We start from the raw sequence: 14,034 nt of genomic DNA, 5'->3' as shown, positions 1-14,034 counted from the left end.
TATTCTGTTATTTTATATTGAACTCTTTTTTCCTCCTTCCCTTGTTCTCATCCAACAAAAGATCACCTCTCCAGACCTCTCTATTTCACCCAGACTGTTCCTCCTGGCTGTACTCTTCCGTCTCCTGCAGAAGGGTTCACAAAGGACACTGGACATTGAGAGGTAAGGAGAACCAAAAAATGGTTGAGCAATTTTTGACAGATAGGCAGCTTTGCTGAGCTGTAGATAAGAAGCTGACAGAAGTAGTCTTTGTGAGGTTATGTTAATTGAGGCCTGCCATGTTCTTATTTTCAGACCTCAGAATTTTAAGGAATGCTACTGAGCTGTTAGAGCTATGAACTGCTCCCAGTGAAATAATTAGGAACTGGGGGAATAAGAGGATATGTGTGTGTGTATGTGCGCACAGGCAGATGAACAAACCACTAAAACTGTGGTGTTTTGTTTTTCAGGCAAATTCCTGAAAAGGAAGAATAACTTAAAGACTACAAGAAAGTTAAATTTTAGTAGAATACTTTATTAAAGTTGTATTTTTCACCAAGACTTTCGTGTCATTCTTTACTATGCTGGAGACTGGCATCAACTGGGCACAGGGAAGCCACACAGAGACTCAACTAGAAGACTCATAGAAGTGACAGTTTGGGGACAGTGGCAAAACTGAGTTAGCTGAATGCTTTTTGTTAGTGCTCCTGAACAGGGAGGTATGCAATGACCCAGCACAGCTGTAATTAGCTGAGGATACCCTTTTGGGGTTGTAGATGACTAATTTTGCAGCTTACAGATCCACTGCTCTGAGCTCTGATGTTATCACCGAGGACTGGGAGCATCTGTGTGAAGAGGATCATTTTGGGATTGCACTAAGGCCAGAGATTAAGGAGACCGAAAAACTATCAAATCAGATATTGTGTGTTTTACTGCAAGTACCATTGAAACTATGCTGAATATTAGTATGATAAAAATGTTCACACTGATAAAGGTCAAATTAAAACTACTGTGTATGGCCTCATAGTTCACAAATTTACTTCTACTGAATACCACACACTAGCGAAAAGCATTTCTCTCGGGATGTTGTGCCAACAGTCCTAACACTGTCCCAAGTGATGACAGACACAGAGAAGGTAAGAAATTTTCTTGCAGAGACCCTAAATATTGTTAACAGATCCCTCTGCTATAGGACAATAATTTCAGTACTAATTTTGTGTGTAAATGCATAATGTTTCTCAGCTTCCAAATGAGGATGGTTATGTCAACCTTCCCAAGGTAGCACTGCTTTAAAGAAAGATCTGGACCAAAACTAGGCACAGTAAAATTATAACTGGGGTTAAAGAAAGAGGGTAACTGGGTCTGACTTTTATAGCAGGCCTTTAACTGTGGAACCCGCAAAGTCAACTTCAAGTGGTGCACCACTTGCCACAAGAGAAGTTTGGTTCCGTTATTTTAGATAGATTTAGGCTGAACATGTTGAGCACAAGAGTACTGTTGAGTGCTAGTTTTCAAATACTGAAGGGTTTAAACCAGCTTCCAGTAAAGCAAGTAGCTCTAAGTAAAAGGTAAGACCCTACCTTTCTCTAAAACTCAGTGTAAACCTTTCTATGTGATTCAAGTTTAATGAAGGTGCTAATGAAATGTTCATCTTGCTCTGCTGTCTTTATTCCTGCTGAATTGCAGATCAGATTACTGGATCTGCAACTTAGTCTGTTAGGTGCTGTAAAGGGTCCAACTAACATACAAAACAAAGAATGAATATTTATTTTTTTTCAACAGACAAGCACAAGGGAGTTTTTAAAGAACACTCATTCTTAGTACTCTTGTGGTACTGCAAATGTATTTTGAAGTGACTATAAAAAAAATAGGGAACGTTTTCTGAATGCAACTGAAAATACTAAATCTCTGTAATGTCAACAGGAAATCCTGGCTTTGTAAGTGGTGCTGCTTACAACCCATCTGGAGTATATATCCCTTCGTTTCATAAAAAAGAAGTTGGATCAGCTGGACAACGGATACAGTTAGCTCCTCTGGGTGCACCTGTATCAGGTAAGAAACATCCTTTTACTATACATATCTGAGATGCAGAGAAACGTTCATTTCCCATGCCTCCCGTAAGATTTATTAACCCTTACTACATTTTTCTTCAAGTTTTGTAAATAAAATTCTTGGGCATAAATTGTTCTTAACATAAGTGAATTTGAATGTACGTGTTTAGAGGCAGTTCTGATAGCTAGAAAAACTATTCCTACTATCATTTGCTAGGTAAAAGAGAAAATAAAGGTGCAAACCTTTTGTAATTCTAGGTTTGGCCATTCGCTCAACTACCGTTCATTAGCGGTGAAAGGTTAAGCAGAATTGTAAAAATAATGTAACTCCACAACTCTGTAGTAAATAGTTATGTAGTCTGGGCACAAATATAAATCTGTGATTTATGTAGCTGGTAGGAACTGATACAGTCACCAGCTAGTCAGTGTGCAAAATAGTTTTTTAAAAAAGCTTTATATTTGAGTGGATTTGGAATTTTCTTGACAGTAACTTTCATGTAGGTTAGGGCTGTCTTCTGTGGGTCTTTAATCAGTTTAGTATCACTTAATGCAATTGAATGATGCTGATCCATGCTTACAGTGGCCTCAACAATTTAAAAAAAGGCAAAGACCTTCATCAAGTGACTTAGTAAATTACAAAATAATGTTACACCTATGGTATAAGCAGTAAATTAAAATTATTTTCTCTCTTATTTACTGGCCCTATCTAGTTGGCCTGTGGTTTCTGCGCTGCTAATGTAAGACAGCGTTTCACTGTGTTGGCTATGTAAGTCTGTGGATACTTGAGATGACACTACTCTTGTACCCATGAAATATCACAAGAGTGCTTTGTGAAGTGAAACTTTCAATGTTGCTACATTATAGAAGGTAAAAGCCAAACACAAGAATGCAAATGAACAGTTCTTAATAGTTATGATACAGTAATGATGTAGCTGTACATTACGCTAACAAACACATTAAAAGACTGTTCCATTCATCAGTTACAAACAATGTGACATCTGTTCTGAATGTAACTGTTACCTTTGATCCTCTACAGTATTAACAATGTTCTGAGCACCTTTCTTTGTTGGTGTTTCCAATTCAGAGAAGATGAAAAGATGTGCTCATGATGTAGTGTGAGTGACGGTTTAGAGCCGTTGTCCAAACCCAACAGCACACTTTTCTAGTTTCTTCAGAGGAAATAGCAAGGCCCTAAACTAATCATGAATTGTTTAACAGGCCTATGTCAGACCAATCTGATGTAGTCCTGCTTAATAATGTTGTCTTTTTGCTGACATGCTCTTTTGAGTTACCTGTTCCCCTTAGGAACTTGAAAGGGACTTCAGAGAAGGAGGGAGGGAAGGAAGGAAGGAGATGGCACACATATATAAAATATGCTTAGATGTATGCATATTCTGAGTCTGACCTGATCAGAAACCCGCCAGGGAAGGCTAGGGCTGCTCTTCACTATCTTATCAACTCACCGCTGAAATACAACAGCGAGAGTTTTGCTTTGTCACAGTGTGTGGATCAAGAATTTCACAGAAGGACAAAATCTGCCACTATCTCTAGATTGCTGTGAATAGTGACAATGAAAAGTAATTACTTATGGTGATCCAAAGAAATAAATTCACTGTTAAATCTCTAATTAGAAATGGAAAATATGTAGTAACAGTCAGAAAGGCTGGCAGATGGAGGTCAATTAAGAGACTCTTCCATGTCCCGGAGAACAGCAAGAATCCTATTGCTTAAACCCTTTGTATTTAGCCTAAACTCTGCAGACTTGCATGGGAAGAGAGAGAAGGATGAAGCAAATAGCAGGTTTTATCTCTTATCTGTCAATACTTCAACATTAACATTTTGGTGACCCTTTGCTTTGTATTATCCAAACTGAAATAAGTTATGTTCTCAATTGTTTTTGCTATCTTCATTCTTCTGTTAAGTTTTTTAATGTCACAATAGTTTAACGTAATATAAAAGATCAGTTTCTCTGAGGAAAACACCAAGACCCGAGAAAAGTGGCCTACATTGCCAAGAGAAGGTGGGATGGAATCATACTTACTGATGAAAGATAGGGAATGCCAGCCTACAATAAAAAGGAACAGTATTAGTTTTCAAAGAGGTGGAGACCTGACCCCCAGTTCCAGTTCTTTGAAATTCCTCCTTTTCAAATGTCTTGATCCTCACCTGCTCCTTAATGGGTTGAACGCACTATTGAACAAGACCACCAAAAATAGGTGGTTTTCCATAAGAAACAGAATGATAGATAGGTACAAAAAAATTATTTTATCTGTAACATGTTAAATTAAAAAAAATAATTAGTAACACCTAATAAAAGATGACTAAACTACAAAAGTAGGAATGGAAGGGGCAGGATATTCTTTAGGAATGCAAAGGGGACAATGGTAAGGTATAGCAGGAGTCTGGATAAGAGAGGTCCCAAATGACTGAAAGGATTGGGAAAATGGCAGAATTGGTGATGAACATGAAGAAAACCATGAGCTGTCAGCCCCTGTGGCAGGGCAGTTACTTTAATCACATGACGCTTGAGGAAGCGGTGATTATCTGAAATGCAGAAAGGGGAAATCTGAGTAGGAAGGCTGGGAATACAGCAGAGCACTACTCCCAGTGTCTGAGACCAGATGGAGGCTAATATTAAGGGGTAAAAAACCCTGCAGACTTGGAACAGATTCTACCACATCAACAGAGAAACAGGAAATGAAGAGGACTTACCACCAGGTACACCAGGAGTTCTCAGCTAAGCAGGAGGGCAATAAAAAGCATAAAATCTCAAAAGGAACAAGAGGGTCTCCAGAAGCTGTCCTTCAGGCTATTTGGGTCTTAAGTTTATCAGTGTTATAATTACCTGCTTTTTAAAATATTTGAGATAGAGGTAAGAACACTTCCATTCTGTAGCAGTTTTGCAATAGGGATACAGAGTTGTAGACAAACACATCAGTTTTTCCACTGACTTTCAGTCTCAATGTTTTCTCAAGGGACTGCTGCAAAACAGGTATCCAGTAGATGAGAATTACTAAGAAGATACACAAACTATAGGAAACATTAACCTTATCTGAAAACAAGCACAGACAGCATATCAGAGACCAAAGCATCCTGCTGTGTTAGCATTCTTGAGTAGTACCACAAGTCATCTTTAAGCTCTCATTCTTTTATCTGCAAAGGAGTGACCTCTTGAGTCACAATTAATTCTGAGTTCTTGTTCCTTTCAGATTATTCCTGGAAAAGCAAAGCTGCTCATGCTCAGTTACCAGGTCCTACTTTCAATTCAGCAGCAAAACACATGAATATTTTAACTCGTCCACCAACAATTCAGCCAGTACATGGAAGAACAGACTGGGTGGCCAAATATGGAGGAAACAGATAAGATCTATACAGGATGGCATTTTCTGTGAGCTGTGTTCAGTTCTCCTGCACTGGAAACCTGAAATGCCTGTTGTGTTCTATTACCTGTATCATACATGTAATACCACATAAAATACTGGCTATAAGGTAGGACTTACTGAAGTATTGTATCACACATTGCCAAAACTACTGAGAAGTAGATTTCACTTGACATTTTTCTATAGATGGATCTCCTATCCTTGTACTCTTAAAACAACTGCTATGGTTGTTTGCGCAGTATGACATCCACTATTGGCATAGGCTTGAAGTGCACAAGCAGCTAGAAGCAGGGCTAAGGCAGAGCAGCACCAGGCCTTCAGGTATTGGGCTGATTCCTTATCAGAAAGATGAGAGTGAAAGCACAGATCGGGTTTGGTGAAGAATACCAGGCTCTCAAACAAGGATTTCAGAACTCACTTGTACCTGCGTTCCTTAGGGTCTGTAATGTGCAAATATTCATGATAGCAATGAGAACCGAATTCCTTGTAGTAGGACATAAGCAATCCACTATGACTACTACACAAGGATGGTCTAAAGACTTGGCCCATGTATTGCTATAGAATGATACAGCAATATTGGAAAATAGCTGAACAAGTACTGAATCCTAGACTTACCTCGCTGAGCTGTAGTGAAGTCTAAAAAATTAGATTCTACTGTTATAATTGACTTATGACCATTTTTGGTCAAAGATCTGTGGAGATTTACATCTGTCACACTGACATTTTCAGGAGCCTGAATCACTGCAGTCTGTCAGTCATTTAAAGGGTGAATTAGCCAAAAAGGCATAAATTATCAGTAAACTCCTGTTTCTGCATGTCTTTATTGACTGATTAAACTAAACTACAGAAGTTGAGTAAGCTACGTGATGGAGGATATTGGGCTGTTCGTTACCTTCTGGTTTAGATCTTAAAGGCTGACTTTAAGAAAGTCACAGACAAACACAAACTTTAATAATACAATACCTCACTGTTTATATGCTCATTTGGTACTTTCCCTGGTTTCTATGTTATGTTTTATAGTAATACACCGCAAAGGACCTTGCAATGTACAATAAATTGTTTTTAGGATGTTGATCTAGGCTACTTCTGTTAACAGCCATGTTTAGAATACATGCTTTAGACTTAGTAGTTACATTAAACCTGCCATTTTAAAGTACAAAATGAGTACATTCTTTAAAAATGTAAAGCTGTTAATGATTACTTTAAGTGTTGTAAAAGAGAAATGTATTTGTATGGCTTCTATAACTGCATATAAAAATTTAAATTCCTGTTGACCTCATGTGCCATAATATATGGGTTACATTAACTTACTGGAAGTCAGTTTAATCTAAAACAGTTGTACCAAAAAGTCGAGTATTTTGTCATGGAAATTGTACCTAAAGAAAATGCCACTTTAATACTGGAAGAGCTATATAGGGATAGGAATATCTGGTTAGTAATGCATTAGAGACTTTAATTCAATTGGTCTAGGTTTAAGTATTTGTCATTCCCTTAGTACTAACAGATGTCCCTATGCTATCTAAATGCATCTTAATTTATCTGTAGAATATACCTGTAACTGGCTATGGCAATGAAGGATGACCCCAGACTTTCTATAGCAGGCATAAATGCACTGGGTTTATAATTGAAAAAAAAACAAAACAACCACCAAGAGAAAGGAATTGCCCATTGCTAGTACAATATGCCAGCAACTTAGTTAAAATCACAGTCTGTTCCAGGAATTAACTAATCACGTGGCCGTAGCTCACATGTCCGTAAGTCACCTAGAGCAGAAAAATAAATAGGTACTATTTATGGCACTAAATATGGCTAGAAGAAACATGCTTTCCTTACAAATGCTAATACACGCTGAAACTGCTTTGACATAACCGTAACAGCCTTCACTTGTCCATAATCAAAGCATGACAAATGTTAAGATATTCTTCTTGTAAACCGCAAGAAAAAACTCTGATTCATCGATACACATGGAACTGTTAGTGCAGAAATGAATTTCTTGAGTATTGGATGCTCAAGATGCAATATACACTGATAAGAGTTCCAAGGGGGTAAAAAGTACATAAGGCTCAAGCTTTTCTCTCCTCCCTTTGTCTGGATTGCCACCGTTTCTCCTGAACGTGAAAAGTGGTAATGCAAAGTTCTACCAGCAGTTCTCAATTCCAGCTACTGCTTTCCAAAGCTCATGAAACAGCAGCAACGCTTAACACTTTGGTCTAAGAGTTTAAAAGCTTATCGGTGTGATTCCCTGCTTTCTATTGTCTTTATTCTATTAAAGGACAATTGCAGCCCAAATTTGCAAGTTACCTGATTTGCGACCAGCATTATACAATTAGAAAACTGCTGGATCGTGGCTGTTCTCAGTTTATCGCAGGCAATGCATCTATGTTTGCACCTTCCACAGAAGACAACTGCTTCAAAAGCAACATAAAGAGGCAAATGGTAGTTTAAAGAGAAGCACCTTAAATGCAAATGTCTGGCTTATTAACCTTTTCAAGCTACAGCAAAGACATTCAGATACCTGCCCACCAATGCGGGGCCACGGCCTGGGATGAGGCACTTCCCTCGCTGCCCCTGCTCAGGCCAGCTCTGACCCAGATTGTGCAGCCTAGAACAGGGCTGCTGAGACCCTGGCCCTTGCCAGAGCCGTGCTGTGACTGTGCCCATGGCCTGGCCGTGTCCCTGCTGATCGGGAACCCAACCTGCTTAACTTGGCATCCTGGCTTGATGTCAGCGCTGCCTCATCACTGTGAGTCTCACAGCACAGCACTGCTGGCAGAGCCTGGCTGCTGCCACCCGGCTAGCTCTGTGCCTCCTGCTCAGGCAGCCCCGGGTCACTTTGATGCCATAAGGAAGGAGGGAAGGAAGATCACAAGATGTCACCCCCCCCGCTAAGGTACTAGCCTGATATTCAGAGAACTTTAAGCAGCTCCAGAGTCTCACCAATCTAACAGATCAATCCCTCTGCTTCCATCTCTCCCAGTACCAGCCACCAAAGAAGAACGGTTGAAGAAATCGAAGCTCAGGATCTGTGCAGAAAGGGACGTAAGTTAAATGAGACCAGAAAAGGGATATGTTACCATCCATGTGTAACTCCCAGGATTATTTCTGTATGGCAGGTTTATATTTAGAATGATTTTGGGCATCAAGGGAACCAACTGAGGACAAAGACTGATCAATTGAGCCCTTCAGTCTTTAAATAAACTTTCATACAGCATTTTTCAAATCTAAAATAGATAATTCCTCTCAGAAAAAATAAAATACTTCAATATAACACTTGTCGGAATCTGTGGTGTGTGTGCTTTTGTTCTCTACACCTCCCCCCAGTTCATGGGATTTTTAGATTTACAAGTCACTAGATTCAGGGAATGTAATAGAGATTATTTATACAATTCATCTTTGCAAATATACCCAGACACCCTGCGGAAAAGGCACCAAAATGTATCAATCCAGATGAACGATTAAAAGAAAAAAAAAATAGTTCTGTAAAATGCAAAAGTTTGTAATAATAATTTGTTGGTTTATTTAGAATAACATTTTAATTCTCATGAAATGCAAGAGCTATGCCTACAATTCAACATTATCTAATAAAGCCTATTTTTGCTTTATGAATAATAATCTGTAAAAGTTAAATGAATGACATTTAGCTGGGCACTTTTGCTTACAAGTAATTGCAAGTAACAGGTTTTCCATTCATTGCATTGCAGCAGAACCTTGACAGCCTGCTCCCTGATTATGTTTTGTGCTACCACCAGGTTCTAATGCGCAGTGCTGGGAGAACAAAGTCCCTGACTGACAAACATACTGGCTGGATAAGCTGGCAGGGAAGCGGAAAGGGAGAGGTAATGTAATTAGCATGTTTGTTGTATTAATTACTAGTGATAAATTGGTAACTCCTCTCCCCTTGTTTTAGGGGTATAGATGATTTTAGAGTGACAAGTCCAGATGTACATTTAAGCTCAATCCTGCAACTGTCCGTACACAAGTGCCAAGAGGCCTTTGCCCACAGCAAGTTGCAGGACCAGAAGCTGAACTAATGCTATACTCGTGTTTTCCTGCTCCACAGTGCAGAAAATGTTAAGACAAATACCATTTTGGAAGACATAGCAAGGGCTCTCCACATCAGTCCTTTAAAAACACAACCCACATGCGTTAGGATATGAAGAATACAATGCACAGACAGCAGCACCTTTTCTGCTTTTGTGTGGCATGTTTAGGCAGTTGCACTTTCAGCCTTCTCAATCGCACGTCTTCAAGTGACTTGACGCAGACTTACGGCTTAAGAGGCTTTTCCATGATCTGCAATCCAAGCCGTCCAACCATCAGTAAACTGTTGAACAGAATAGTTGTTAAAAAAAAAAAAGGGGGGGGAAAGGGAAGGCAAAAATCCCACAAAGAACATTGACATTGTATCATTTAGCTGAACTCCACCGTAAGATTTCATTTTTCACAGAACTCACCACATGACATTTTTAAAACAATATAATCCACAACTAAGTTAAATAAAATGCCTATTCAAAAATCCAGAGAAGAACAAAAGACAGGTAACTACCTGGCACCAGCAATTATCCCAGGCATTGCTTTTCTGGAGTTGTAAAATCTCATTCCCATAACAGCAGACAAAGTCCCAGCGGCCACTGTCGAAAAGAAGCCCGGTCAGAACCACGTGAAATAGAAACACCAGCACAGCACCACAACGCTTGGACATTTAGTGGTGCCAACCCGACAGGCCCGTGTCTACAGACAGGAATGCCTCCCTCCTCTCCACGCAAACATTTTACTTCTTTTTGTTACACAGCAGAGCTGTTGTGAGCTTCTCGGCAGCTTTGGTAAGCACGCTCCACTGCTCATTAGAAGCGAGTAGATCTCATCAGGGTTGAGACCACTGTCTGATTGCCCACAACCTCCAATCCTCTCAGCCGATCACCAACTCTCTCTCAATTTCTCCTTGTTTGCAGAAGATTGTTTCCTTGAGTACAGATAGGCTCAAAACTGCCAGAAAGCTGGGACGGTGACAAAGTTCACAATGTGGAAGGCAAATATTCTTACGGTTCCCCTTTCTCTATGACATTCTGAACTAAATACTACAGCTAGAAATAAAACAACCCCACCTGAATATATGAATTAACAAACAGAAAACAATCTAAGGGATCAAACTGAAAGAGCAACTAATGTTTTAAACATTACTCCAAATTATTTAATCTCTAAGTCTGGAAAAAAAATCCTATCGATATTCACATAAGTTACAGGGCCATTGTTTCTTCAAAGAAAGGCAGGTGGAGGTATTGTATACCTTTCTCCAAAGCTTCAAGTTTGCTTGCATCAGACATGGCAAAAGGTATTCTAAAGATACTCTGTCCAGGTTCTTTTTCTGGATTTCTACCCTTGATGTACTGCAATCAACCTAAAGCTCAGCAGGAGCTGCAACTGCACATCGCAGCAGGGCTGAGGAGGAATGGATGAATAAAGAGCTGTACTAGACGGGGACACACTACCGCTTTCAAGAGGCCCACTTGAAAGCACTACTCACACCACATCAGGACATAAGGAAGCTGCTCATCTTTCTGTCATGCCACTGCCTAAAAAACTCATGCCAGAGGTGCACAGCCACTCCCACGGCACGCCAGAGTGGAAGAGAAAGTTCACAAGAGGAAACTTTGCTTTTTACTGAGCTACGGTTTACATTTCATTCCTTACCAACAAGGCAGTTTGGTCCTCTGCAGTATCTACCAGGGGCTTCATAAAGCCTCACAGCACATTACACAAGGAGAATAGATCATTCCCTCCTTTGTTTTATATACTTCAGATTGTTTCTTCCACAGCATACGATGCATTAAAACGTATACTGCTCTTCTTCTGAGATGCTCGTGCAAACCAATATTCCATAAAGCCACATACTGCTTGTCACTGTGCTTTCACTATTGCTAAAATGCCTACTCCGTGACCATAGACTAAAAATGCTGCTTCACAACCAAACCTTTTTCACACACGTTTCCTGTGCCCACGTTAGTTTAACGTGGCATCTCGTCTGGCAGAGGAGATGATAGGTACTGCTCACCAACTCCTGGCTTCCAAAAGGGCAACCAAAAGGAACCAGGTACCGTGCTCTTACACAAATACCTCCTGGCTATGGGCAGGAGTTCCTGACACCACTTACAACATTTGTATAAATAAAAGAGCACAGAGAGACTGAAACGTGCTAGAAAAAGGGTTACTATTCCCACTGCTACCTGTAGCACTTCGTACTTGGGTGCCAAGCAAACTCACCGAGGGAAAGCCACACATTCTTTGGATCTTTGGACTGCTGGTAAGCGCCTAGTCCTGCTAAGCCACCGAAGAGAAGACCAGCCGCTAGAGAAGGGACGCTGCCTAGAATAAAATGAAAGATAAAGCAGTTAGCAAAAGAACACATATAAAGCTTGGTCCGCAAACCAAACAAAAGCACTCGCAAGTTTCTGTTACTAAAAAAAAATCTACAAAACCAATCCAAACAAAAGATACTGGAGGGGGGTTTTTTTAATTAGTAAGATACTTTTCAGACCTCAGCCGAGCACCGTTTCCACGCAACAAGGATTTAGCACGGCTCCCCGGGGTCACTCCCCGCAGCGGACCGGGGCCTTGCGCCCGAGCTTCCCGCAGCCGCGGCTGAGGCGGCAGCCTCCCGCAGGGCGCTCGGAGGGCCGGCGGGGACCCCGCCAGCTCCCAGGGCGGCAGTCAAGCCCCTGAGGCCGGCCCGGCAGCGACACGGCCCTCCTTCCCTCCCTCCCGAAGCGCTCGGCCAGCCGCCCCCGGGCCGGGAGGGAGCGGAGGGCTGCCTGCGGGCAGGGCCGGGACACCTACCCGCCCCCGGCACCTACCTGCCTTGGCGTAACCGACAACGCCGCCCGCCGCCACCAGCGCCGCGTAGCCGAAGCCCAGCCAGTCGTACTCCATCTGCGGGCAGAGGAGGCCGCAGTCAGCACTCAACCTCGCCCCGCCGCTCGCCGCTCCGACCTTGGGCAGCCGTCCTCACGGCAGCACCGCCTCCCCCGGAGGTCCCTCCCGCCCGCCGTGACGGGCACCCGGGGGAGGCCGCTAGCCTCGGCGGCCGCTCGGCGCCTTGTCGGGCCCGATACGGGGCCTGCACCGCCGCGGACCCCACGGGGCTGGCCGGGTGCGTGGGCTGCAGCGCGTCCCGATCCTGCGGTTCCGCGGGAGTAACGATCTCGACTCATTGGTTACCGACACAGGCAGAACATGTTCGGCTTCGGGAGATTAATTTATTGCCGATTAATTGCACAGTAGGAAAGTCAGAAATAAAAGAAAATGAAACCACATCCTCCCCTTCTTCCCAGGCTCAACATCACTCCGGATGGGGGTGCAGTCAGTCCATAATGCCTCTTCTCTGCTGCTTCTTCCTCCTCACACTCTTCCCTTGCTCCAGCATGGGGTCTCTCCCACAGGAGACAGTCCTTCACAAGCCACCCAAGCGTGGGTCCCCCACAGGGCCACAGATCCTGCCAGCAAACCTGCTCCAGTGTGGACTCCTTTCTGTAGGCTGCAGCTTCCTTCAGGGCATCCACCTGCTCTGGCTTGGGGTCCTCCATGGGCTGCAGGTGGGTATCTGTCTCACCATTAACCTCCACAGGCTGCAGGTGGTTATCTGCTCCACTGTAGTCCTCCATGGGCTGGAGGGGGACAGCCTGCCTCACCATAGTCTTCTCCAGGGGCTGCAGGGGAATCTCTGCTCCGGCACCTGGAGCACCTCCTCTCCCTCCTTCTGCTCTGACCTGGGTGTCTGCAGAGTTGTTCCTCTCACTCCTCTCTCTCACAGCTGCTGCTGTGCAGTGTTTTTACCCGTTCTTAAATGCATTATCCCAGAGGTGCCAACAGTGTCTCTGATGGTCTCAGCTTTGGCCAGCGGTGGGTCTGTCTTGAAGCCGGCTGGCACTGGCTCTGCCCAACATGAAGGCAGCTCCTGGTGTCTTCTGAAAGAAACTACCCCCTCAGCCCCCCACTACCACAACCTTGCCACATAAGCCAAATACAGATGTCAAAAGAAGGCATCTGGATTCCCCAGAAACGCTGCTGAGCACAGTGTGCACACGCTCAGTGATGGTAGTGACATGCTATGGGGCACAATCTCCAGCACCACGCGGAGCAGCCATCGTGGCACTGCACCGGACGCGATCCCAGCTCCTGAGAGAGAGTGCAGCTCTCCCACTCTGGGGCTGCAGAAGTGCCTGGGCTGGTTGGCTGGAGAGCAGCTTTTCAGGAAAGTCCTTGGGCATCCCAGGGTGTCACAAGAAGTTGTCCATGAGGCAGCAACACGCCCTTGCAGCACAGAAGGGAGACAGCACCCTGGGCTGTGTTAGACAGGTTGATGGAGTTCATCCCTGTGCCCTGTGATGAGCCACAGCTGGAGTGCTGGGTCCCATTCTAGGCTCACCAGTGCAAGGCAGACGTGGACATACTGAAGCAGATCCAGCAAAGGGCTATGAGGATGGTTAAGGGCTTGGAGCATCTTTTATACAAGAAGTGACTGAGAGAGCTGGGACTATTTAGCCTGGAGGAGCGGAGGCTCAGGTGCATCTTATCGATGCATACAAATATCTGATGGAGAAGAGTAAAGCAGATGGAGCCAGGGTCTT

The 14,034-nt window shown here is 43.1% G+C and overlaps 2 protein-coding genes across 7 annotated transcripts in view; one reads left to right on the top strand and one right to left on the bottom strand.

Annotated features, from left to right (window-relative positions):
• Positions 1 to 8,860, top strand: part of MAK (male germ cell associated kinase) — a 34,629-nt gene extending 25,769 nt beyond the window's left edge. For 2 of the 6 annotated variants that reach the window (XM_075745008.1, XM_075745009.1), the window contains 2 exons: positions 1,903 to 2,031; positions 5,240 to 8,860. In XM_075745008.1, the coding sequence (XP_075601123.1) occupies positions 1,903 to 2,031; positions 5,240 to 5,394 (284 nt within the window). In that variant the 3' untranslated portion in view covers positions 5,395 to 8,860. The other 4 variants (XM_075745010.1, XM_075745012.1, XR_012833940.1 and 1 more) reach the window with 4 other exon arrangements.
• A 43-nt stretch (positions 8,861 to 8,903) lies between these two features.
• On the bottom strand, positions 8,904 to 12,546 carry LOC142600453 (transmembrane protein 14C-like). The gene is made up of 4 exons (XM_075745018.1): positions 12,262 to 12,546; positions 11,672 to 11,773; positions 9,957 to 10,041; positions 8,904 to 9,734 (listed from the first exon to the last, which is right to left on the bottom strand). The coding sequence occupies exons 1-4, from the start codon at positions 12,335 to 12,337 to the stop codon at positions 9,677 to 9,679; spliced, it is 321 nt and encodes a 106-aa protein (XP_075601133.1). The 5' UTR covers positions 12,338 to 12,546; the 3' UTR covers positions 8,904 to 9,676.
• Positions 12,547 to 14,034: the final 1,488 nt, after the last annotated feature.

The sequence above is a fragment of the Balearica regulorum genome, chromosome 2 (assembly GCF_011004875.1).
Source record: "Balearica regulorum gibbericeps isolate bBalReg1 chromosome 2, bBalReg1.pri, whole genome shotgun sequence".
Classification (NCBI taxonomy): Eukaryota; Metazoa; Chordata; class Aves; order Gruiformes; family Gruidae; genus Balearica; species Balearica regulorum.
Note: the sequence above shows the minus strand (reverse complement) of the source record. Positions and strands in the feature narration are given on the sequence as shown.

Bases quoted from the DNA above. Each gene is read 5' to 3' on its own strand.
- LOC142600453 (XM_075745018.1), bottom strand. From the start codon at position 12,337: ATGGAGTACGACTGGCTGGGCTTCGGCTACGCGGCGCTGGTGGCGGCG. The intron at 10,042-11,671 runs GTGAGTTTGCTT...TCTTTTCGACAG, and splicing joins GAATGTGTGGCTTTCCCTCG to TGGCCGCTGGGACTTTGTCT. The intron at 9,735-9,956 runs GTAGTTACCTGT...TCTGTTCAACAG, and splicing joins GGGATAATTGCTGGTGCCAG to TTTACTGATGGTTGGACGGC.